This window comes from Pempheris klunzingeri, chromosome 1 (assembly GCF_042242105.1).
Source record: "Pempheris klunzingeri isolate RE-2024b chromosome 1, fPemKlu1.hap1, whole genome shotgun sequence".
Lineage (NCBI taxonomy): Eukaryota > Metazoa > Chordata > Actinopteri > Acropomatiformes > Pempheridae > Pempheris > Pempheris klunzingeri.
In genome coordinates, this window is record NC_092012.1 from 1,482,540 (window position 1) to 1,509,847 (window position 27,308).

Consider the following 27,308-nt stretch of genomic DNA (forward strand, 5'->3'; position numbering starts at 1 on the left):
TGTTTGATCCACTGACAGGCTCAGAGTGTTATTCTAAGTGTGTGACAGCATCATGGAAAGGATCCCTACAGAGAGAGACCTGGAAGATCCTTTTGGTTTAACCACAAACAGCCGTTATATCGCTCTCTGCACACACACCAGACTCCATTCACTAAAACAGGGATTTTACCTTGCAGGGCACGGGACATTTTGTGACTTTGGTGTATTCAGGGGTTAGTTTGGATCTGAACTAACAAGACTCTCAGGCTCAGTTTGGATCTGATTTAAACCTTTAAGGCGCCAAAGTAACAGAATAACACAAACAAACTAACCGATTGAGGCAGCAGTAGATCAGCAACTCCTGTTGTTCTGTGAGCTAAAATCCCTGTTTTAGTGAATGTAGTCTGGTGTGTGTGCTGTTTGTGGTTTAACCAAAAGGATCTTCCAGGTCTCTCTCTGTAGGGATCCTTTCCATGATGCTGTCACACACTTAGAATAACACTCTGAGCCTGTCAGTGGATCAAACAAGCTCTTTTAGTGGACGTGAGCATAAAAGTCATTTCAAACCCAAAATATGTACAAATAATCTTTGGGTTCAGACTAAAAAACGTTGTTCTCTCCTTCAGTGTTGAGACACATTTCAAACTGCAACCCGACTGCCGAAGGTACAACGGTCCCATCAACACACATATCAGCAGCCACTTTATGCACCGACTTGCAAAACACACGTCAGCGTCACAGCTTCTTGAACCAGGATGCTTCTCGTCCTCTTTGACCGCATGCTCCATGCACACTTTACACACAACATGACGCACAAACCTCAGAGTCCTGTTCATGCATTTTAACAGACCGACTTCCCACCAGAGCTAAGAGCACACCGTCCGTCTGCCCCTTTGTCGGGTCTCGTCGGATACGTACTGAACACCTCGTAACCACAGAGCGAGAACGATGCGTCATGTATTTAACCACAGTTTGGTGAAGGAGGGAGGGGTCGACCTCACGGTGAAGCTGACTGAGGTGGTATTGAGGGCAAACAGGCGGCGTGTGTGGCGTTAATTTGGGAAAGGACCAGTGAAACCTCCTTCTTTGACTTCACTGAACTGGGATTAAATACATTATTTATCATGACTGATAACAACCATCATCGATTACACTTTGAACAACAGCAAATCCTCTGGATTGACCCGTATATGTGTGCCAAACATGTCCGTCCATGCTCATGAACACGCGTGCAGGCCTCCGTCCTCTTACCTCTGACCGTGGGCCGCCATGTCGAGGGCTCGTCGCACCGGTACGGGGGACCCTCCCTCCGTCACACTCAGCACCTCCATGGACTTCCTCTCCGGTCTCCGCTTGCCGTGACGGCTCAGCATGGGCGAGTCCACGCGCTTCCTGGGGGGGTCTGCTGAGCGGGGTCAGGTGAGTGGGTCAAAGGTCAATGAAGAGGCAAAAAATAAGGAGAGAGGCTGGTCAGAAATCGCCAAAACGAACCCATCAATGATGAGCATTAGTTCATTTAATCTGGATGGTTAGCTCAGTAGCTTTAGGTGGCGTTAATCTGCATATTTGCTGGTACTGATCCAAAATCCCACGCCCCCTGAACTACCCACTGTGTGCAGCATTTGAAAGATGGAAAGTGCAAAAAACAAAAATTAAAAGATAAATAAAATAAAAGTGTTTTTAATATAAATATGTGTCCCCACTGTGTCTACAAATCCTCAAACTCTGAGGAAAGACCATCTCCTTTTCTTCAACTATCAGTAAATATGAGTAAATAATATATATGTCACACACAGGAATCTGTTGATCACTTGTATATGCTAACATTGTGTTAGCATGTAGCTTGGCTAACATGTTTGCCCTTTGGAGACAGCAAAATGCTAGCTAAAATGTAGCCTTAATATCGCTTTCTTCAAAGCCACCAGACTCCACTGACAAAACAGTAATTTTACCCTGCAGGGCGCGGGGCATTTTGTGACTGTGGTGTATTAAAGGGGTCATTTCTTATCCAAACTAACAGGACTCTCAGCATCAGTTCGGATCTGACTAAACTGACTAAACCCACCAGTGTCACGCAGTAACACAAACAAACTAACTGATGGAGGCAACAGTAGACCAGCAACTCCCCTGATCTGCCAGGTAAAATTACTATTTTTGTCAATGGAATTTGGTGGCTTTGAAAAGAGTGATATAATGGCTGTTTCTAGTTACAAAAAAGGACCTACAGGTAAAAAAAAAAACAGGTATTCTGTTCATATTCATGTTTATATTTGTATTTGGAGGTCCAACTAGAATATGTTTAAGTTCAAGAAACACTGTTTTTATAACGGAAATTAATGGACAAAAAAAAAATATGGCGGTCAGCTGATCACTAAACTGTAAAGAATCACGACCTATCGTTCTCTTGTCTGGACCCACATACCTATCTCGTTGCGTGGCGGCAGGTTCTGGTCCTCGTGGCTCGGGTACCTCTCCTTACGGTCGAGCAGCAGGAAGTAGATCATCTTTTCCTGGTTGTCGCTGGAGACAGAAGACAGTCGGAGAGCCCACTGGTTAGTGGAGATGCTCCATCACCACGAGACACATTAAATAGAAAAATTCATCAAGCTGACAATTTCTCAGCGGCCTCCTATATCTCTCCGCCCCTCCCTCTCCCTTTAATCTGCTTCCTCTGTGGTTTTATCGCCTCTCCCCTCCCCCTGCTCCTCCCCCTCACTCACTCCTCAGACAGCAGGTCTTTGGTCAGCTTCTCCTTGTCCCTGAAGCAGCCCAGGGAGTGCATGCTCTCCAGGACGTCGGGGTCGATCTCTTCGGCGGTCGCCAGCGTCCTGATGGCCACCTTCCTGGGGACGGGCTGCTCGGGCTCCGGCTCGTTCTTTCCAGCTCTGCAACACAACGTGTGTGTCAAATCAAAGAAAGAAACAAACAAAGACGTTTAGCCTCAACGCTGCAGACAGCTGCCAGGTTTGGTCTCAGAAGTTGGTCTCTGTTGTGAGATCAAACGATTCAGTCCCCCCCCCCCCAAAAAAAACAAACTGAAATCATGTTCGGGTGGAAAAAGCCTCTACTAGAGCACGTGGGGAGGCTCCGACCTGAGGCCAGGCGTGCTCTGCTGCACACGACTCCCTGATAAACAGCAAACAAGTATAATAACTGGAGAGGGAAGCAGGAGCACTAAAGCGTGAAGCCGCCTCCTGAGCTTTAAAGACAAATGTGGTAGCATCTAATTTGTACAAAACAATCCGTAGAGAAGTGTTGACTTAAAATCCAAATAATCAGAATACCTGCAGGTTGTGTAGAAAAACTTCTTCTTATTAAATCCTTGTGCAATAATTAAGAGGACATTCATTTTCTTTGTTTCCTCCTAATCTTTTTTTTTTTTTTACGAAGCACTGAGTGATTTAACATTAAAAACACATTCATTATAAAAAGATGAGAGATAATGAGAAAATGACAGGCTGGGTTTATCTCTGGAGTTCAGTTCATCGTCTCTGTCGGAGATAATAACTTTAATTTTAGTGTTCGAGGCTCTCAGAGTGGTCAAAAGCAGCTGGTTCTTCTTCTTACAGCTAAAAGATAACTTCACTTTATTACAGATTGGGTCTTTTTTTTTTTATTTCTGCCTTAATTCTCTATCAGTAATAATAATAATATTGTCCTCCCCAGGTTCTCTGCTTAGCTCTGGCAGTAAAAACACTACGAATGGAGTGGAGTGGGTCAGAAACAGGAGCCGTCCTGCTCTGACCACAGGTGTGTGCACAGGCTTCCTGAACTATGAGGCTGTTCAGGACACTTCAGGTTGTGTTTCTCGTCCTTCCCAGATCTCAGCTGTGATGATGAACTAGAGTAAAAAAAGCAGAGAGCTCTGGGTGAAGGCCAAATATCTGCTCTGATGACGCAGCGGTTGTGAAAGAATCCTGTGTTTCCATTAGGAGCTCCGCTCGCAGCACTAATGGAGCTGCTTCTTCTCGGAGACGCTTCCAGCACAGATGTCAGAATGTGGCTTCGCTGCGTGTTTTGTTTTTCTGCGTTACCTGCTGATGCACTTTTCTCTGATCGACTCACTTAGTGTGGACGTGTGCGGCAGCATATTCAGGCCATTGTAGGTGGAAGAAATAATAAAAATCACAGAGCAGCAGCAGCAGCAGGAGGAGGAGGGAAATATTCAGAGAAGAAGTTGTGCATTTACAAGAAAAAAACCTGGATTTTCTCTGAGTTTGAATGAATAAATGTTTGAGAAAAGTTGAATATTCTTTTGACATTTTAAAGTCTCAAATTTATTTATGGATATTCTCTGATTACAGGAGTTAATTTATGAGAAAAAAATAATATTTGACATTAAAAAGTCTCAAATTCATGAGAAAAAACATTATTCTCAGATTAATTTATGAGAAAAACTTCATAATTTGATGAGAAAAAAAAAACTCCCATGTATGAGAAAACAAACTTGACTTTTGACTTTATTAGGTCACAAATCTACGTGTTCTCATCACGCCACAGACGCCGCCGCTCGCCGTGCAGTGGACCAAGTCATCAAATAGGATTTAGCAATAAGGAAATACTCTGATTTTAGCCCAGAAACACTAACAATGTGTGTTAGCAGCTGCAGTCTGAAGAGAACTCATCATCATCTGCCAAAGTTTACTTTAAGGGAATATTTGAGTTATTTTCTTGGAAAATAACTCAAATCTTTGAGTTTAATCTTGGAAATTAAGAGTTTTTTTTACCCCTCCTCCCTGCACTCTGTCATTTTGTAGAATCATTATTATTTCTTTAACACCGCTGCAGACATGCAGACACTGAACCATTCACAGGTGGATGTACTTACAGGTACCACGTATGCTTCTGGATCTGCTCCAACTGTGAGAGAAATTAGAGGAAGAAATTAACATTAAAGACTTTAAATACTCAGAAGTAAAACAAACAACATGATTATGCTTAAATGCGTCATGAGACAGACTTTCCCCTTCTGCCTGCTGCACTCTGCATGAAACAGGATGTTGGGACGGGATGTGACAGCATGCTGTGACTAATATTAATAAGAGAAACAGGACAAAAACAGAGTCTAAGACAGAAATCAGAGGGCGTTTAAAGTGGTTAAGCAGCAGTATGTGGAGTTATTTTTAGCTGCAGGTGAGTTTTAAGAGCGCAGCTGCTGCACCTTAACGCACCTTTTGGCCCCGCTGTGACTGAGCTAACGCATTCATTAATACCCACGAGTCTACTCATTCATGAGACGGACAGATGCTCCAGCTGTTTTTCCAAACCTGCTGTTCGACGTTTAAAATACACACTACTGTTCAGCTTTCAGGTGAAGTTTCAGGATGAACCTAAAATACATTCTAACCTTTCCAGGTGAACTTAATGTGACCTTCTCTAAACCTTTGAATGCACATGTCCAACTGTTCAGTGTTTCAGTACTTTCTGCACCAGCTGCTGTTCTCTAACAAGAAGCTTCACAGCAACATTCACAACAGGTTTGATCCATGAATCCACCAATACATTTCCTGCTTCAGTTAGAATTGGTATTTAAACAGTCCTCCTCATCCTGCTGTTCACATTCTGACATCATGAGACCAAGACGACACCTAACAGTTGATCAGCAGCACCTCAACACTGGAGGCTTCAAACAGGAAGTCCTCAGACGGAGGTGTTCACTGAGCTTAGAGGGTCACAGAGTGTCATCAGGAGGTTGGAACAGTGATACAGAGACTGGAAGAGTCACAGAAAGGAGAGGAGTGGACGTCCTTTGGCCACATCCCAATTTATTGAGACACTGAACATGTTTTGTTGTGGTATACCTACCACTGTTGTTAGATTTTCTTTCAGTAAATTGTTTAAAATGAAGAAATTACCAGTGCATGCTTCTACTTAAATGTCCTACTTTCATGATATAATATCACTGTAGCATTCACTTTTTACATTTTCCATATATTTCACCTGAAAGTCAAATATCCCTAACTTTAGTTAGTTTAGTTAGTGTAAGTGCAGCACAAAACAGAAGTGAGAGCGCTGACTTATCTGACTGTTATTTCTATTCTGAGCCCAAACAAATCCTTGGCCCCAGATGAAGAGACGCTGCAGGGCCAGTCACGGTGCCGCTCTGCTAAATTTAGCCTGAGCCGTCCCCGAGGCAACGAGCCAGACTGTGCGAATGCAAACCGCCCACTACCGGGGGGCTTCTGATGGGAGAGTTTAGGCCGCTGGGGTCACGTGAGGTCAGGCGAGGTCGTGGTACGGATCTTACCGTGAGCCTCTTGCCGGCGTCCACTTCGATCATACCGCGCAGCAGGTTCTGGCAGTCCGGAGGGATGAAGTGCGGCATGTGGAAAACTCCCAGCTTCACCTTCTCCAGCAGGTTCCTCAGGTTGTCGTCGTCAAAAGGCAGAGCGCCCTGCAGAGAGAGAGAGACGCTTTTAACTCAACACGGCTCCAGTCGGCCAGGAGGGGGCACTAGGGATTAAGATTCATTTTTAAAAATGTGGATTAAAAATGCTAAAGTCGTCTAAAGTCACTGATGGAGTTGACGGGAGCATTTATGTGAATGCAGCTGCTGACACCAACCACTAGGGGGCAGTCAGCAGGGAGAGAGTCAGTAAATGTGCCAGAAAGGCTTCGATGACACTGACGGAGAGTGTAGATCAGGGGTGTCCACACTTTTTTCACTGAGGGCCACATACAGAAAAACATCTGCTAACTTTAATCCACTACAGGTGATGTATATCTCCTCACCTCTGGTGGATTAAAGTTGGCAAAATCAATCTAATGGAGGTAAATTCTGCTTGATAACTGAATATGATTCAAGAAAAAAAAAAACAGCCTTTCCATCAGTGGGCTTTCATTTATTAGTTGTGGTTCAAGCTGGTCTTTGCCTTGTGGGCTCTTGTTCAGGTGATCAGATCCACTAAACCTGCCAACCAGAGAGGATCACTGAGCTCATGAAGAGCTCCTTCTCTCTTCAAAACTGGTCCATTTCTGATCTCAGGGAATCAAACCGCTGCAGCACAGAGCCACGATTTTGCCAGCACCCACCCCCCCCGAGCCCCATCCGTCGTACCTCCACACAGCTCGTCCCATTAAAGTCCCATCATGCCAACTGCTCTTTAGCCTGCTAACATCAAGCAGCTCCTCCGTAACGCAGAAGTGATCTTCATTAGTTAGCTTATGAATTAGCTTTTTATTATTAGCGTCTGAAACTTTCTACTCTCACTTTCTCTCTTACGTTTCCTTAATTCGGCCATCTTTGGGTCACCTGTAGCACATTTCTTCTTCTATTACTCATTTTATAGAGAAGCTGCCTCGTTCAAGACAGTTACTCCACCTAGTGGTGAGACTAAGAAGTACAACACAGTCCAGCACAGGTTCCATGTGTGGGCCGCATTCCAATACAGTTTTAGAATTTCCTGCGGGACAATGAAAATTGGAGCACGGGCCGCAGTTTGGACACCCCTGGTGTAGATTAACGTTAGCCAGCTAAGACGGAGAGAGAAAAGTCAGTAAAGTAACTGAACGTGTGAATAAATCAGGATTATTAGAAGACAGGACATCGTAATCAATCCACATCCAAAAGACTGAGGAGGAGTAACCGGTTCTTATCTGCTCCACGATAATTAGTGATTCTCATTTCTTTATTTCTATTTTACTTTATTTGAGTCTACATGTATATAAAGTATATTTACACATATATTTCTTCCAAAATAAAACCTTAAACTGAGGAATAATTGTAATAACTGCTAAAAAAAAAAAGATAAAAAGAAAGAAAACAAATCAAAGAACTTGGTTAATGAAAACACCGACTCTCACGTCATTGGGACGATTAAACACTGCAGTGCTTTTATTCTACTAACATTACTTTTATTCTGAAAGCTGGTTTTTTGACCCCGGGGGCTCCACAGGAACGACTGCAGCTGGCTGTCATTCATAAAACATGGAGATGATCATCTGGATGTGGGAAGGAAACACTTTAGGATTCCTCCACAAAGTGTTTCCTTCCCTCATTCGAACCATCTGTGCAACGTTTGATTATTGATTGATCCTTTTATTGCTTTTTACGTTTTACTGCTTCCTGTTATATCCTGTTTTTTTTATTTATATACATTTTTAAATATATGTATATCTTTTATTAAAGACCTTTTTATAGATATTTGTTTTATTTCAGATTTATTTTATCCTTATTGCTTTTATATCCTGTTTTCATCGTAATATGACTGATGATACTACTAATACTACTAATAATAATAACTTATTTGTATAGCATCTTTCAAAATACAGTTACTAAGGGCTTTATTTGAAAACGTTTTAATTTAAATTTAAATAATAATAATAACAATGAAAACAGATTAAATCAACTAAAAAGCAGCTTCAGACATGCTTTTATATATCTTTTTATATTTATGTATAAATAAATATATACATAATTGTATTTTTAAATTTTAAACATTTTTTAAAATTATCTTTATTTTATTTTATCATCCTGAATCGTATCCTTTACTGTGAAGGCTGTTCTATGTATTTTATTCCTACTATACTTATATGCCTTAAACATCTGTCTTTTATTCTATAATATCTACTATTCTTTATCTCATGCACGTCTTTGTGTCCTTAATCGGTAAAAAAAACCACCAGGTTGAACCCACTGATCTCAAACTGGACACATGCAGGTCAGAAATCGACCTCCTGCCGCCGTCGCTGTTCAAACGCCCGTCAGGGTTTCACAAAGCCGAAGCGGAGGAGTGGAGGTGGTCTGTGACAGATATCAGTCACCAGACTCGGTGATGATGAGGCAGTTTGTGCAGCTCAGTGACGTGATGATGGACGTCTGGAGGCAGGATGCAGCCAGATGGCCGCTGACTGTGGCTGCGGTATGAGCTCATCAGGAGGACGACACGCACGGCGCACCAACACGTGTAGTAACTACCTACTATAATACTGCTGATCAACACACTGCACATCACTGAGTCAGTCACATGGTAGAAAAAGTCTAGGGACCTCTTAAAAAAGTAAGAACAACCTACTTGGAGGCCCAAAAGTTGTATGAAGGTGCTCAGACTATAGAAAGATAACAAAGCCTTTACTGTATTATTGGAGTGTTATTAAAAAGGCCACTAAAGGGGGGCAGGATACAGAAACTGGATGAGGGTTTGGATTTAGGGGATGACTTTAACCTGGGCCCTATTTTTATATATTTTGGGTTCAAAATAAGTGGTACGATTGAACGATCTGTTTTGTTCAACCAGAAACAGCCGTTATATCTCCTTCTCTTCAAACACACCAGACTCCATTGAAGAAAACTGTGATTTTAAGAACACAGGAGTTGCTGGTCTACTGCAGCACCTATCGGTTGGTTTGTTGGTTTTAATGTGTGACTTTGGTGTTTAAAAGGTTTAGTTTGGATTCAACACAACATTTGTGCAACACGCAAAGAAATTAACCGATCAAGGCAGCGCTACACCCACAACTCCTGTTTTCTTAAAATCCCTGTTTTAGTGAATGTAGTCTGGTGTGTGTGCAGAGAGCGATATAACGGCTGTTTGTGGTTAAACCAAAAGGATCTTCCAGGTCTCTCTCTGTAGGGATCCTTTCCATAATGCTGTCACACACTTAGAATTACAGGTCTGAGGTAATCTACTTTTTGTTTAACCAGAGAAAACCATTATGTTGCTCTCTTCAAAGCCACCAGACTCCATTGACAAAACCACAAATTTTACATGGCAGTTGCTGGTCTACTGCTGCATTGATTTGTTAGTTTGTTTGTGTTATTGTGTGACTTTGGTGTCTTAAAAGGTTAGTTTGGATCCGAAACAATACTTCTGTAACACACAGTAACACAAATAAACTAAGTGATGGTGCCATGACTCCCATGCTCTGTGAGCTAAAATCCCTGTTTTAGTGAATGTAGTCTGGTGTGTGTGCAGAGAGTGATATAATGGCTGTTTGTGGTTAAACCAAAAGGATCTTCCAGGTCTCTCTCTGTAGGGATCCTTTCCCTAATGCTGTCACAGGTTATCTACTGGACCAGTTCCAACACTTTTACTACCTACCAGCCATTTAGACACCAGGATATGTAGAGATAGATAGAATAGTTATTCTTTAAGCGCTGCCTGGATGAAGCTCCTGCTGTTCACAGTCGTCTACACTCTGCTCAGAAGACGAATAACCAAACATGCAAAAGCATTTTTCTTACATTCCCACAGCACAATGCAACATCTAAAACCTCAAATTATGTCTTTCATAATGAAAGAACAAAATGAAAAGCAGCTTATCCTTCCATTTGAGCGGCTGAAACTGGAGGAAATTAGCAGATTTTGCTATAAATGTTGATGAATTTCCTTTAGATGATGCAGGCGTGTGAGTCGGGGCAGGGCCGCTTCATTCCTCCGCTCATTTAATTTATAATGTGCTTTCAATTTTTTATTGGAACACAGTGTGTTTCTTGCATCTTAAATTCAACCCCACCTGGTGTAGAGAAACACAGGCTGGTCGTACAAGCACAGACACTCCAGCCTTCAGCAAGACGCACGGATGTTAGACGGCCAGTGTGGAATAATATCCCGTTCAAAAGTGCATTTGGACGTTTAACCTTTGGTTCCCAGGACAAGAGCTGTTGTCATGTAGTTTATTTTGTGCTGAAACATTTCACTGACCTTTCTCTCTCCGCCTTGGTTATTCTACTGGGAACAACTGCAGCACAAATCAGGAGTTCATTCAGCACAAATATCAGCCTGAGGGACAAATGAAGTCAACCTGCAGCACTCCATCCAACCACAGAGAGCGACCAGGGTTTTTTTTTTTCCTGTGACAGCATATTTTGAACTACGAACGCACTTGAACACTCGTTTGTCCTACGACTGTGGGGAGAGATACATGACGACTTCATCTCAAAACTTTAGCCTGCGTAGCTAACGTGGAGCTAACCAGTTAGCTGCTCCTTTGTTTTTCCTTTTAAGAAACCTTGTGCAAAGGTCCAAACAGGTAATAAGGTAACAAACCCCTCAGTTATTCAGAGAGATTCCCAAAGAAATAACTTGTTTTAAAGCTCTGAGAGCAGGGAAAGTCCCTCTAACGTAAGAAACGATCCTGCAGAGAGCAGAAATCATCATCACTAAACGTGGTTTCCCATCGTTTTAGCTGTAAAGAGGAAGAAGGTGGCTCATCTTACTCCATTAATTGTTGTTGTGTTGCTGCTTTCTTTTTCTTTAAGTCTGAAAATCTGTCACATTCACACAGAAATAGTAAAATATGTGTTTAAAATCTGAGAAAATGTAATAAAAACTAAAAACTAATGACAAAACCAACACAGATAAGATGATGGTGAACATGACGTCCTTGTTAAAGGAGACACATTCTGGTCCTACTAGAACATTTACATGCTGAAATGTTCCAACAAACACTTTATTTTTCTCATCACATGCATCTCTTTTCCCTCTGATCGCCCCGTTTTGGCTTCTGTCCCTTTAAGTGACACATATTTATGTTGAAAAGTGCATTTTGCATAACATGTCCTCTTTAAGTTGGTGGGAAGGAGGCTGAATAAGAGGAGCAATGTGCCTCCAGGTACCTCCAAACCTGCCTGATCCACCAGGTGTGACGTGTCGGCTGCTAACAACCTCTGACTGACCCACTTCCAGGAGTCCTGCAGGTTTTTATCGCCCACTTTGTGATGTTATCATTCCATCATTACTGTTCGTTATCAGTCATCACTGCCATGAATGTTTGGTGGAACTGAATATAAATAACAGACACGTTTCTATGGACGTAGTTCTAATAAAAAAAAAAAAATTTTAAATCAATAAAATCGCTTTTAAGTCAGTTTTTTGTGTCAAATTGTTGATTTCTTTAGTACAAAGTTGAGTGATGAGCAGGAGAACGAGCAGCGAGCGGCATCGTGAGAGCAAAACGTCACGTCGGGGTGTTAAATCATCCCGTCGGCTCGCTGCACGTCATCCTGCTCGTTACGCAATTTGGTCAATTACTGTAAAACAGACTGTTGCTGTGGAAGTTGTTCTGACAGGGGAGGCAATAAAATCACTTTTAAAGCAATAAAATCACTTTTAAAGCAACAATAAAACTTTTTAAGTCAGTATTTTGTGTCAAATAGTTGATTTCTTTAGTATGAAGCTGTGCAATAAGCAGAATAGTTAAATCATAAATCATCATCAGCACATCTGCAGCAACGGCTGGACATTCGTCGTCATGGAAACGACGTCAAAACACGATGTTCACACTGTGAAACAGCAGCAGTCTGGTCGAATTTTGGGAAAAAAAAATTGTGGTGTTGGTTAAAATAACTTTTAACTTTTAACTTTGCCCCCTGGGGACAAATAAAGTTTCCTTGAATCTTGAATCTTCAGCACAGTTTGACTCACTAGATCTTATTGAAAACGACATCTCAGCCGTCCGTTCGGTAAAAGGGACAATATTTTAAAAAATGTGGGCTCTGTTCATAAAAAAAAAATAGATTTTTGTTATTAGTGCCCCAAAGAAATAAAATATATAAATAATAAATGAAGCTGTAAAAGCAGGAAGTGAAGTTGACTTTGATTCGTGTCTCCACTCGAACTGTTGGTGTCACAGTAAAAGTCCTGTGCAGTCACAGTCAGTTTATCAGCGCTGGAGTTCATCCATAAAAAAGTGGGATGAACGATATGAACGGATGCTGCTGTAGATAAATGTTCGTCCTGAGCAGCACGCTCAGCCGTCACTCACCACTAAAAGTGCAAACAGGATGACTCCACAGCTCCATGCATCCGCTTTCCTGCCGTCATACTTCTCCCCCTGGTGCAGAGACACACACACACACACACACACACACACACACACACACACACACACACACACACACACACACACACACACAGATGAGACTCGCATCATAAACTCCGGCTTCCCAAAACCTGCGGCTCAGCCTGACTGCTCTGAGCCTCGGCGCTTTAATGGAAAAATCCAGCCGTGTATGTAGATCCCAGCAGCTGTTTATGATGCAGGACTTCTTCTGGGTTTCTTTCTCCGGTGAGTCAAAGCCGACACAGAACCAGGTCTGGATATTGATCGTATAACCACCACAATAGCTCACTATTCACCTGTGTACATTCTGTAAGATTTGCACTATATTTTATTCTGGTACATTCTCTTATTTTTGTATATCGGTATTTATTTCTATTTAACTTTCCATTTTTCTGTCACTGTAAATGTTTTCTGAATGGAGCTGGGGGTGTGTGTATATGAATAAAGGGCATCTTGAGTCTTGCATGCGTGTTCATTAGATAAGTTCATGTACAGTAGGAGAAATCTAAAAGTGCCCCGAGTGAATCTCTCATCGCTAAAAGTGTCCATATCAAAGTTAAAGCCAAACTTCTGGGAACAAACGGCAGCGTCATTAAGGTTCGGCCAGTTTGTCCTCGTGATGTGATGAACTACGGGAAAAAAAGCAGCTGATCTTTTCAGAGCGTTTGAATGCAGGGAGGACGGAGCCGTGACATAAGAGCCATTGTGGAGCGCTGCTATTACTGTATGAAAGAAGAGGGAGCACTTACCCTGATCACCTCTGGGCAGGCGTAGTGTGGAGATCTGAGAGAGAGGAGAAGAGGACGTTAGGACGGACACACACAGTATTACACAACACTACACACACACACACACACACACACACACACACACACACACACACACACACAGGGCCTGCAGCCTGCACCAAGTGACCAGGTGAGTCTCCTTGCAGGACTTAAAGCTCTCTGAGGAAACATAAACCACTTAAACCAAAAACCAGCAGGAAACTTTTATTGCCTGATGTGGATTTCTTTCCCCTTTTTCCGCTGGCTAAGTGATTATTACATAACAACGGGTGAAATGGCCTCAATCCAAGTTCCTGTTGGATGACGTACGACAGCGCTTACAAAACAAAAGCAGTTTAAGGTTTAAATCAGAGAATTTCAGTGATTTTCTGAATCCTTTCCGTCCACGTCAGGAGCTCCACAGCAGAAATCACATCACACACAAAACATACTTCTTATATTTTCAGCTTTAAGTGCATGTTGGAGCTGCAATTCAAGTCTGAGTTAAAGATTAAGAATCATTTACGTTTTTTCAGGGAATATTTTTGGTTCATTACCATAAATATAAATAAGAAACACGATATCCTGATGCTGATATCCTGTTTATTCTGTGTATATTAAAGGGTTGTGACGACGAAGTTGGAGGTTTCGTTGTTAATCTACCTCTAATTACTGACAGTGAAGAAGAGCTGGATAAAGATGTGAAGTTTGGGGGATGCACACAAACACAGAACAGGTGTAATGGAGGAGGAGGAGGAGGAGGAGGAGGAGGAGGAGGAAGAGGAGGAGGAGGTGTGTTTTCAGTGAGCTCTACATGTCTCCGCTCTGAACAGTCGACTAACCACGAGGTGGAAACACTCGTGTGGTCTTCCGTCGTCCCAACAAATGAAGCCGAGGCTCCTCCAGCGGCTTCGTGGAAGCTCCTGGAGTAAACACGCTCCATCACCGCCGCCACCCGACTTCATTATGCTAATTTATGCAAAACCGTTCGATCCCAACTATTCAAACACGGTCGTGTCAAAATACAGTAACTGCAGTCTAATTACAGCGCAGCAGATCTTCATCCGTCCTGCTGGAGGCGACTGAGTGGCATTTAATGAATTCCATTAACGTCACACCAAGTGGAAGAGTCATCTGACGTGTTACTCATGCGAGATATTTACAGGATCCACAGAAGCGCCGCAGAGCGACGTGACAGACGGACACGGCTCATGTTCTTCGCACCGATCGGCTCAGTGGCGTCTACATTTCATTGTCATTTTCGACGCCAAAGGAGTTGGACGGTTTGAGAGAACTGGGCTGAAACGTGAGCTCGATGAACCCGACAAGAGCAAAACTAAGATGTTCGTCCATAAAAACATAATTTCATGAAGTAAAATCCAGTAAAAGTCAAACAATAAATGTTTTAAGGTTCCTCTTCTTTCAATTTATATATGAACAAACTATTAAATATTAACACAAGCAGTTCTGCAGTTGTTTTTATTCATCCTTTTAATCTCATTCTCATTTTATTCTCCTTCTTGTCCGGTTTTATCTTGTTGTAAATATATTTTATCATCATTATTATCACTATATAAGTATATTAGCTCTAATAAGTGTTAAGTGCTTAGCTCAGAAAACCACCAATGATCCCTTTAATTCCTTCCTTCCTGACTTTTGACTGTATCGCATGGTCTTCGTCGACATATTTAGTGAAATTAAGCAGATTGAGGTCAAGAATTAACTGTCAAGCTCAGTTTTTTAAATCCTACAGAAGCTCAGATTTACAGAAAGTCTGACGAACCTTCTTTAGCTGCTGATGAGGAGGACCGTCTGACTGAGTCAAAAGCTCAGGAACAAGGCATTTGTTTGGTCAAATATCTACAGACTTTCAGCTGTAACTACATAACATGTAGTTAGGAACATTAAAATAATCGGGATCTAAAATCCTGGATGTTAATAACAGTTCAGGACACGAGAGAGAAGAACAGTAACAGTCAGGACGGTAAAACAGCTTCAACGACTCATTTACCAGGATGTATATATATTATTTTGACTTTTAAATCAACAGATTATAAAATGAGTGGATCTAATTCTCATTTCTGTTTCATTAACTCGCCTCTAAAGCCACAAACCAGCGAGTCACAGAGGTTTGACTGTTTCCAGACAGAGTCGTCACTGTGAATGTCTCTATAAAACAATTAATATTCATATTACAGAAAATTAACGCTCTTGCTCTATCTGGAGGGGCACCACCGCCTGGATTGTCTGAATCATAATGAGGACTAATGTGTAACTGCAGGCACAACAGTTCACCATGTTCTCTCTCTCTCTTTCTCTCTGCCTCGCTGTGAGCAGCTTCTCTGAGCCGGAGACGTCAGCTGTTCCACATGACTGCCTCCGTGCCGCGCTGGCCGGCCGGCGGTCCGCCGTGGGCAGAGGGACACGTCGGACCAGCACAAACAACCTGGAGCTCACAAGTCGGAAAGTTTCTCAGAGCCTAAAACAACGAGACACACATCTTCTCAGCGACGACGGGGTCAGGGGACGACGTCTAAACCACCGATTAAAGCCTGACACCCAGGTGTAATCATGGACTCAGACCTGAACCACATTCAGCCAGCCCACCATCACCTGGAGAATAAATCAAGGATTAAAGGGCTCATGTCTCAGCAGGATTTGGCTCCTCTACTGTAACGGTGTCCCTGAAAAGTCAGTCAGCTCCGGTTAATCCAGAATCACTAAGACCAAGAGAGCAGATCACATTACTCCACTTCTCAGCTCTGTCAGAGAGTTTAACTCAAAGTCCTCCTGTTGGCTGATACAGCGCTGAAACATCCAGGTGATCTGGGATCAGCTCTGCTTTGTGTTTTCCTTTAAACTAAACCGTCTAATACAACAAACACGGAGACAAACAGATGAAGGAGCAGTTAAAGAGACATTTCTGTCATCATCAGCACGACTTTTAGAGAATGATAATGTTGCTCCAAGGTTTGGTGCCTGTTTCTTTATTTCCTTTAGGATTCCTCCTCCAATATTTGCTCAGCACACCAACCGGATATTTAACATCTCTCTGAACACCCAGACTTACAGAATGAACTCGACAAAGCTCGATCCCCGTTCGTGACACCAAATGATGTCGGGAACTTACTCAGCTAGACATCATTTATTCAAAAGGACAGAAGAAGAGGTGGGGGAAAGTCCACAAAGACGGGATGAATACAAGATAAGAAGAGGTGAAGAGACTGAGGTACCAGAGGAAGCAGGATGGAGGAGGTTCTCCATGCAGGACTCACCCACAGCTGGTCTCCAGCAGACTGTCCCCGACCTGCAGAGACGCCATGCCGAAGTCCGCTATCCTGATGTTGTTCTTCTCGTCTAACAACAAGTTCTCCGGCTTCAAATCTCTGTGGCTGGAGGACGACAGGAGAGGACAGAAGAAAGTCTGACATTAGCTGGTGAGTGCTGACTAGTGTGGGGGTAATTATTTGATCTGTTCCTTATCAATCAGTCTCATTATTTTCTTTTTCGAGTTTATAAAACCGATAAAAAAACAGTAGAAAATATCTGTCACGAGCTCCTGAAGCCCAAGGTGACATCAGTTAACAGCAAAAAGCTCAAAGATATTCATTTCTCCACAGCATGAAACATTAAACAGAGAAGCAGAGACGTTTGGGTGGAACATCGTCCCTGCTGCCTGCTCTGGCCTCCTGGTTCAGGGCAGGGAAGGATTGAATTATTAATACAGCTGGATGTTTCACTCGGCACCGAGATCAGGGTTTCTGGATCAAACTGGGATTCTTATGGTTAAAATAAGACATTTTACTCTGACATTAACCCTTCAGAGTCTGGGGTTTTACTACTTTTCATTTTACCTTTGTGTTTCCCATTAAGCTTTTTCTTTTCTACCTTTTTCTTGCCTTTCTTTGTGTCTTTCTTTTCAGCACAACCTCACCTATGTGATTCTACAAGTATTTATTTATTCTGACATAATATATGGACACACTGAGCAGGAACTAGTTGGATCTTTGGAGGAGCGGGGGTCTGCGTGGACACCTCCTCTCGTTCGTCTTCACGTGCAGCATCCTCTTCATCCTCTGAAAGGAGTCTTCCTCAGAATCAGAACGTTCTTCCCCAGATTCAGCATCTTCTAACTCGTTGAAGAGCTGTAGTGCGCGACTTCGGCTCTTCATAACTTTAGTCTTAATAGGCCGATCGAGAAAATTCAAACACTTGTAAAAAGTTTGAAGTGTCCGCTTTCCAACAGTCTTTGAACTGAGCACCTGCCTGCTTGTGTCACAGCTTTACGGTTTCAAACGTGCGACATGTGACTTTGACGAGGGTTAAAGCAGCACTGAGGTCAGGATCTGGAGTTTTTCTTGTGACGGCTTTTCTAAAATCTGATTTGAAGATGGTTGAATACTTGAAGATGCTGATGAGGTCGTCTTTGTGACAGCGCAGCCTCAGAACTATAGACCTGCACTAACTTTAAGCCTCTTAAAAATGATCGTGAGCATTACAGATTCAGGGGAGAGTTTTTACGTCCAACTAAACCTTCGGACCCTTGAGGAACAGTAACAAGACCAAATCTAACCTAAAAGCAAACTCTGAGTTGTCTCAGACGTTCGAAGCGTCCTCACTCGTGGGGCAGTTCAGGGGCTGAAGAGGCTTTTCAGCCTTCCTGTTTCCTTTTCACTCCCGAGCCTCACTTGTTTCTCCTCAAACCCAGTTGTGTGCACTAGTTTCTGCCTGCAAACCTGAGGGCCATTTTGCGTTTGCGTCTTTGATGGAGTTTTATGTAAAATATTATTGAATACGGTGGCTCCTGACAATTGTGGGCACTTTGCTTTCACGCTGGAGCCTCTGGAGGTAGCATGTGGGGGCGAAATGGGAAACAATTACTCCTGAAAGCTTTCACACCTACACGTACGGTGTCTTTCTGCAGTAAAGGCTGCTTTATTTCAGCCCAATTATGAAGATGATACACTCCAGCTACGAAGGAGGCCCGAGCCAGTATCAGATCTACCCTTTAACCCGTGACGAGGGAGGGGAAGGAAACCGGGAGATAAGAGCCGGGCTCCAGTCGGGCACATCTCCCCGGTTCATCCAGGAAACACGCAGCACAGAATAAATCGACTTCTTCAAAGCTAAACACTTGACGTCTAATGCAGAGAGTCAGAGGCAGAGCATCTTTGATGTGCACTTGCTCTCAGATACACGGTGTTGATTCGGCCACGTGTTGAAGAACTGAAGGTGCTCTCAGAGATGAAAAGAGATGGAGAGGCGCTGGACCCTCTCGACTGAAGAGGAGGAATCCTGTTGGGCTTCTAGGACCACGACTTCATACACAGTTCTTAGAAAATAAACTATTATTGGGATGAAGGTAGTCATTTTCTTTGTATGGTGAATTTGTTTGACACTGTGGAGGATTATTTACCAAACCTGCTGCAGAATACTGTAAATTTAACAAGAGTGTGGATGTAAATGAGCCGCGGTTCATCTAATCTGCATAAGAAGACGTTAAACTGTTTTGAGTACGTAACGGATCACAAAAGAAATAGTTCCTGCCGATGAGGGTGGAATATTAAAGGGAAGGCTTTTCTTTTTTTTTGTTAATGATTGCGAGCGTGTCTTCAGCACGCAAGAGGAACTACTTAGTCAATTAGTCTGATGTCGTCAGCTCAACAAAGAGATCAGTGAGCGGAGGGAGAAAAAAAAAAGAATCAGTGGGTAACTTTTAAACTCCTTTGACAAGATTACTGCTGTAATACTTAGTAAGTATTACTGGCTGCTCCGGTCGTAACACACAGGAGCCTCAGAGGGGGGGGGGGAAACACTGCTCTTCTGTGATCACTTCATAAACATCCTTTAAATTTACCTGCTGTCAGTTGGGTATTTTCATTATCTGACCTATTAAGACTCTCTCTCACTGTTCCCACCTGCCTGTTAGGGTTAATAAGCACCGAAATATCGACCAAATCACGTTGGTACGACCTGAGATCACTTCTAAAAGAGCCGGAGAGTGTTCAAACACAGGCAACGTTCGCCGCAGGGACGGGATTTATTCACTACATTGAGAAGATTGGACTGAAATGACATTTCTGTCCCTGCAGAAACAACAACATCCCGTCAGCTGCTTCTCTCCAGCAGCTCGCTGGTCGATTGGGAATTGATTTTAAAAGATCTTTACTGATTTAAAGCCTCTGTTGGCTGTTCCAGAGTCAGAGCTTCGATCTAAAGGTGGCCGTGCTTTTGCCATCAGGACCCCTGGACTTTGGAGCGACTTCTTTTAAATCACCTCTTAAAACCCAGACTCATTTTTACTTGCTGTCTCTTTATGTCTCTTTACTCTGCGTTGGTCACTTTTATTTCATTTATGTCTAATTATTTCTCTAATTCCTTTATTTGTAATTGCACTTTTTAACGCTCTAATGTCTTCTGTCTCTCTCTCTCCTGCTTTGGTCTTTTCCTTTTTCTCTTCTTATTCTAAATTCATTCTAATCTTCGAGTCAAAGCACTTTGTAAACTCTGCTTTTAGAGGTGTTATGCTAAAGCAAAAGTATTTGGTGTTGGACCAAATGTGAACATCACCAAACCTGACTGAATAAAGTCTTTCTTGTGCCTTTGTGTCTGATTTAACAGTTCTGCAGATTTCCCACGCATTAGCTTTCAGAAGCAGCTTCCTCTGTTGCAGCGCTCGCTCAGCGGTGATAAATCAGGTGCAGCAGCAATTTGTGTGATTCCTCCGTTCCCCCGCTCATATCCTGCACCTCTAAACAGCAATACCTTGAAATACACAAAGTGTAAGCCCACAGTGTTTTGCACAAAATCTGAAGAAGGCCTGCAAATCCTCATTTTGGAGAAGATGTGATTAATAAAACTGACCAAACTGAAAACGAAGAAGACTGACGAGCAGCGTGACGGTAACAAACCATATGGAGTGGCTGTGGCAGAAGTCCAGGGCTGAGATGATCTGTCTGAAGAACTTTCTGGCCTCTTTAGGTGTTAACCGGCCCTTTTTCACCAGGTAGTCGAACAGCTCCCCCCCGGACACGTGCTCTAGCACCAGGTACCTGCAGGAAGGACAGAGCGGTAAATACATATACACAAGCACAGAAGAGTTTGTGTTGAACGTTTGCATGTTGAGGAAACTAAATATCTAAAGTCAACGTGTCCTGAAATCTCACGATCACTGCAGAGTTCTTGCTCAGCAGGACGTCTCATGAACAGGTGATCAGATTAAAGACGGAAAAAACATCCGGCACGCCGTCAACCACTTGTTCTGACTTTATTAACATCCTGAGACCTTCATCAGCTGCTTAACATGGGTCTTAGTTCATTATTTAATCCTAGTGATTCACTGTAACCGTAAGAAGAGACTTAAGAAGAGAGGACTGGTCAACAGTGTGTTGTGTTTGTTATTTCGGTACATGTTGTAAATAACTTCACTTTAGAGCTCATGTCAAAGTTCATAGTTGTATTTGAGAGCAGCTTTATTCCAAATATACTTTATTTTTCTCATCATGTTACCAGGAGCTCCTGTTCAGGAGGTCACATGTCTAACAGATCCCCTTATGACATCACAAGGGGAGTCAAATCTAAACAGCGCGTTTGATGGAGAAGATGGAGCAGGAAAACGAGAGAGGGGACGGTCTGTGCTCAGAGTCTGGTGGTCTGCAGACACACCTGGGACGCATATTTATGTTAAAAAGACATTAAAAATGTTGCATGAAATGGGACCTTTCTGTCTCGGTGGCTGTTTGGGATTTAGGAAAGATGAGTTTCATTCATGTTCTGTCTCCTCCACCTGAAGACGCAGCGTAACAACAAGTGTGCAGGTTTTTTCCCTCCATAGTTCATCAGACGTTACAGGACTGTGTAGCTGACAGTATTTTATGATCTTATCTCATATTGAAAGTAACACGTGACTGCTGCTGTCAGATAACTGCACTGGAGTAAAAAGGTGGAGAGAATATCCCCTCTGGAATACAGAGGAAGTTAGGAAGGTGGAGCATCAGTCGGGGTGAAGATATGTGCTCCCAAAGCTTGAAGAGTGTAAAAGAACCGTCCCTTCTCTTACTTCTGTTCTTCTACTACATGTGAATGTAGTGTAAAAGCACTCAGGAGTAGAAAAGACTTCTGTTCTACGCAGGAACAGTCCAGTAAGAACCAGATCGAACTCCTTCCCCACCTTCAGGGTCCAGACTGAGAGTCAACATCCTCAAATCCTCAAATGTTTAAACTTTCCGTAAAATGAAGGAGGGATTAATGAAATAACAATAGAGTCATTAACTGTTAAAGTTAAAGCAGAACACTGATGCAGGATGAAAGTCCTTGAGTCTGTCCATGTACCCGTGCTTTCACACGTTCAGATCTATCTCATCCGTTCATTTGTCTCCGAGACGTCGGCTGATCCTCGGAGCTGCTGCTGCTCCGCCGCCGCCCGCGGACTGATTTATTAGCAGATTAAGAGATCTGCTCAAGCGTTTGCCTGTCAGAGCTATTTAAATTAGAAACGTGTTCACGTGTGATTTGTAAGTGTGAAATTTTCCACTGCAAACTGTTTTGCGCCCGTGATGACCGCCTGCCTCCGTCCTCGTCCTCGCAACATTAAGAAAACAAATTCCTGCTCCGTTTGACAGTGGCGCCTTTATCAATTATTGAAGAGAGCATTAAGCCACTGGAGCGCAGCCGCCACAAACAGTAGATTAATGTACGCAACCAAACAGGGATATACATTAAAGCTCCACGGCAGCAGGGGGCAGGTTACAGTGAGGGAGGGAGGGAGGGAGGGGGGGGCAATAAGGGCTTCAATAAAATCCAGATCTCACAGTGCTGGATGGAGGGAAGTTAAAGTTAAAGAGGATCATTCAGACATGAGATGAGTGTGGTTTTCATTTCCTTCACCGTCAGACTGGAATCTGAATCCTGCTCACTTCTTATATGAAGAAGAATCAACTGTAATTGTGTGTGTTTTTCTAGTGAAACAGTTGTTGGACATGTTTGTAGAAACGACTGACGATGGCAGTTTTATTCATGCAGCATATTTCATTACATGTCAGCTCAGAGTGCTTCACTCTGCAGGAGGAAAATGTGAGAGTATTAGTATGAACGTGAGAGTCTAAGAGATAGAAGGGAGATAAATGGTGAGAGGATTCAGAGGAGGGGACTTTTAAATGTTCGGGGCCAAACTTTAGAGTTCTTTTTCTGGTGTTAACTACATTTATTTGCAGTAGTTTATATGAAATGACAGACGGGATAACGACCCATCTGTCACACTAATCTGCTGAATCTGGAAAATAAAAGGAGGTTTGGACACCTGACACTCATTAGCTCCAACACCTTCACAAGCGCTCCCACGTGTGACGTACGGCTGTGACGGACCTCCGGCCTTCAGGCAGCCTGCTCCAGAGAGCCTGATCTGATCTGGACAGTTAGAGGAAACCTGAGGGGCCTGATGGAACATATTCGGTATTTCCAACTCCTGTTTCCCACAGCACGAAGGATTCTGCACCTCCAACGTGATGCAGACACACAGGATGCTGCTGGATCCTTTTATCAGAGAAGCATCCGTACTTCGTCCTGCGCCGTGCCGCCGATGATTCTACTGACCTATCAGCGGTCTGCGGTGCTTTCACTCCACCGTTTGGTCGCAGCTCAACTCCAAAAGAAGCGAGCGCGGTCCCATGCAGAGGAAAAGAGGCATTAGCGCCACCCTTTAACCGTTAGCTGCTTCTTAACAGGGAGGAACCGCCGTGCCGTTAGGATTATCCTCCACCTGATCAGCTCCGACGGCTGCTGGATGTTATTTTAGATTCAAACCAACACAGTAACCTGCAGTGAGGTCCAAACTACCTGAGATCCTCCTTTTTTTATTAAAAAAACAGCAATTATCTTTAATCAGCTTCAAACAATGTATGTTGTCTGTACTATTAATTATTAAAAACGTCTGTATTTAACTTTACTGTCCTTTAATCCTGTTAACTCACAGTAGTTTGGTAAATTATGACCATAAAAGATCTGAAATATCTTCAAACCTTGAAAAATAACTTTACTTTTATACTTGCAGAACATTTGAACTGTCCAACAGCCTCTTTATACAGTAAAGACTATTCACTGCATATCAAATCTGTTCTGTTTATAAAACTAAGTTGTATCTTGAATCCTAAATCAATAAAATGCTGCTGTGTCTCCTCACAGGGTGAACGCAGCATCAAACAGAACACCTGGACGAATACTTACAGGTATTTCTTATTTTCATAGACGTCGTGCAGCTTTAAAACGTGGGGATGCTCTATGAGTTTCAGGATGGCTATCTCCCGCTCCACCTGCAGGGAAACACAGGGGAAACAGAAGGTTATTACACCGGCGAGACGTTACGGAGGTCGTGTCATCCTCGTTTACAGCCGACACGGAGACACACGGCCTGACGTTAATGTCATCCTCCGCCTCCAAGTGACGAGGACGCCACCACAGGCCTGCTTCACTGGGCCCGAGCCACAAGCTGCAGCCTGGACGGCTAATGGAAACAGACATCACACACACACACACACACACACACACACACACACGCTTCATACACATGAATTTATTAATCACGCCAGGCGGCTCTGGGCTGTTTTCACAGCCGTGCTGTTGGTGAAACAACAAGAACGTTTAACCTCTGGATTGGTTCACTTGTGACGCCTGGCGACACTTTTTAATGTTTTAACAGAATCATTTCTGGGTGATCAAAGAGTAAAAGTGAAAAATATATATATATGTTTTCTGGCAGTAAAGTGAGAATCGTCTCTGTGAGCTTTGAGCTAAACAACAAGCTAACATGGGCGAGTTGTCAGTGATGCAGGGAGACCGGACGAGGCTCACATGTCCAGAACAACAGTTCTCCAACTAATGGAGCTGGAACCACAATCTCTTGGGTGAAAAATCACCTGACGTTACTGTAACTATAACTATAACTATTATTGTGACTATAACTAGTCCTATTACTGTAACTATAACTATTATTGTGACTATAACTAGTCCTATTACTGTAACTATAACTATTATTGTGACTATAACTAGTCCTATTACTGTAACTGTAACTATTATTGTGACTATAACTAGTCCTATTACTGTAACTACAACTATTATTGTGACTATAACTAGTCCGATTACTGTAACTATAACTATTATTGTGACTATAACTAGTCCGATTACTGTAACTATAACTATTATTGTGACTATAACTAGTCCTATTACTGTAACTGTAACTATTATTGTGACTATAACTAGTCCTATTACTGTAACTATTACTATAACTATTATTGTGACTATAACTAGTCCTATTACTGTAACTATAACTATAACTATTATTGTGACTATAACTAGTCCTATTACTGTAACTATAACTATAACTATTATTGTGACTATAACTAGTCCTATTACTGTAACTATAACTATTATTGTGACTATAACTAGTCCTATTACTGTAACTATAACTATAACTATTATTGTGACTATAACTAGTCCTATTACTGTAACTATAACTATAACTATTATTGTGACTATAACTAGTCCTATTACTGTAACTATAACTATTGTTGTGACTATAACTAGTCCTATTACTGTAACTATAACTATTATTGTGACTATAACTAGTCCTATTACTGTAACTATAACTATTATTGTGACTATAAATAGTCCTATTACTGTAACTATAACTATTGTTGTGACTATAACTAGTCCTATTACTGTAACTATAACTATTGTTGTGACTATAACTAGTCCTATTACTGTAACTATAACTATTATTGTGACTATAACTAGTCCTATTACTGTAACTAGAACTATTACTGTGACTATAACTAGTCCTATTACTGTAACTGTAACTATTATATTGTGACTATAACTAGTCCTATTACTGTAACTATAACTATTATTGTGACTATAACTAGTCCTATTACTGTAAATATAACTATTATTGTGACTATAACTAGTCCTATTACTGTAACTATAACTTCAGCCGTGTCGACAGCTCAGGAAGAGCTGCTGAGAACCAGAACAGAGGAGTCAGAGGAGACGTCTTCTTCTACAGACACATTTCATTTAGACTTTCTGAGTCTGATGGATGTAATTTGCAGCATAATTCACGTCATGCTTTTGGCTTCTGTTGTCTCTGAGCTGTGACACCGTTATCATGTGATGACCTTTAAATTTGGATAGATTTTGTTTCTATGGACTCGACCGTCCACTTGAACTAGAATGCTTCCTGAAACGTTAGATTCATATTCCTCATGCTAGCTATCCCTCCTGGTGTGTGCGGCGCTGCAGGCTGTTGATCTTCTACATCTTTCTTGTCAACAGATCCTGTGAAAACACTAAAACCAACACTGAATGCATCTACAAACAAGTTGTGTGTGTGTGTGTGTGTGTGTGAACCACAGCCTGATTTATCCTCCTCCTCTGAGCCACAGCTCCAAAAAAAACTATTAAAAACACATCAACGAGCCGGAGACACGGACCGACACATTGTTGGTTTTGGCCATTTCATGGGATCTGCTGCTGATGGGAGGAATATGAAATAACAGCAGAGTGTGGCAGCGGATCCTGACTTCCCGTCATATAGCAGGATTCTATCGTTCCTGCCAGCCGCTGCAGGTGAGTGTCATGAAAAGATAAAGAGTGTTATGAAGGGTCTGGACATACAGATGCTGCCTGCAGCTGTTTCACCGCTAACCTGCCTGCTGCGCTCTGGATTTACTGCCGGTCGACACCTCGGCGGGCCGCAGGGTAAACTGAGTTTAGACCTCAGAGCTGCAGAGGAAAACTGTAGCAGCAGTTTGTGCACAGACACCATCAGTCAGACAGACGGTGTGTTCAAACTGCACCGCTCAGCTCAGTTTGTCCGGCGTGGTGCTGCCACTGCTGGTGATAAACGGACAAATCGGCACAGAGACGCCGTCAAATCAGAGCGTTTCAAGCTCAGACAGAAGAGTTTGATAGTAGAAAATGTTCAAGGCTTCTTCCAGAGCTGGTATCATACTGCAGTGCTCAGTCAAGCAGAAGGGACACTTTAATATGCCCACAGTTTTATTCTTTCTTATATCCAAACCCCCCCCCCCCTCATAAAAACATAATAGTAGTCAACAGAGCACCTTTTGTTACTTTATACTGAGGTTTTACTTTTATATTTTAAGATCTGTGCTGCTTTTTTTCAGATTTAAAACTGATTTAATACATTTAATTCAACTGAAAATATAGATTTTTGAAGGAAAACTGAAGAATAGAAAACCCAGCCAACCCTGTATCATAAAATGTGTCATAAACAACTCATTTGCATTTGTTTTGTAACCCTGAAAACCCACCGGGGGACGTTTGCATCACCTTCTGGCTGCAGTCCGGTAAAACCCACCGGGAGTGTTTCAGAGGAGCGTCAGGTGTGGAGCGCGTTTCCAACCTGATCAGTCGACTGGCTCAGATTTTGTTGATTTTCGTGTCCAAACAAGCTTCGTTTCCTATTTAGTTTGTTTTTAAAGTGTTCCTTGTTCCAGTTGTTCCTGCTTTGCTGTGCTGCAGCTACAGACAGCCGCTCAAGTCAAAGTGAAAGTGTTTTTTCCACCTCCAAAATAAACCTCTCGTCCAACATGATGTTAAAAAACCCTCCGACCGGTTAACGTCTGGCCTGGTGCCACCGATTACAAAACAATACTGATGTGCTGCTGGAATATACAATCAAATCTTCACTCACAAACAGAAATATGCTGATGTGAACACGTCATCGGGCTGAATTAAAGGATTACAGTCGGTCTGGAGGAGGTC

The 27,308-nt window shown here is 42.5% G+C and overlaps 1 protein-coding gene across 1 annotated transcript in view; it reads right to left on the bottom strand.

The window, feature by feature from the left end:
* Window positions 1-27,308, bottom strand: part of LOC139221909 (serine/threonine-protein kinase BRSK2-like) — a 137,233-nt gene that overhangs the window by 26,261 nt on the left and 83,664 nt on the right. The window contains exons 3-12 of the mRNA XM_070854210.1: window positions 23,751-23,836; window positions 20,441-20,581; window positions 16,805-16,921; window positions 13,512-13,545; window positions 12,685-12,753; window positions 6,227-6,373; window positions 4,808-4,839; window positions 2,700-2,864; window positions 2,402-2,499; window positions 1,231-1,384 (exon numbers count right to left, since the gene is read on the bottom strand). Of these exons, the coding sequence (XP_070710311.1) occupies window positions 1,231-1,384; window positions 2,402-2,499; window positions 2,700-2,864; window positions 4,808-4,839; window positions 6,227-6,373; window positions 12,685-12,753; window positions 13,512-13,545; window positions 16,805-16,921; window positions 20,441-20,581; window positions 23,751-23,836 (1,043 nt within the window). The remainder of the gene's footprint in view (window positions 1-1,230; window positions 1,385-2,401; window positions 2,500-2,699; window positions 2,865-4,807; window positions 4,840-6,226; window positions 6,374-12,684; window positions 12,754-13,511; window positions 13,546-16,804; window positions 16,922-20,440; window positions 20,582-23,750; window positions 23,837-27,308) is intronic.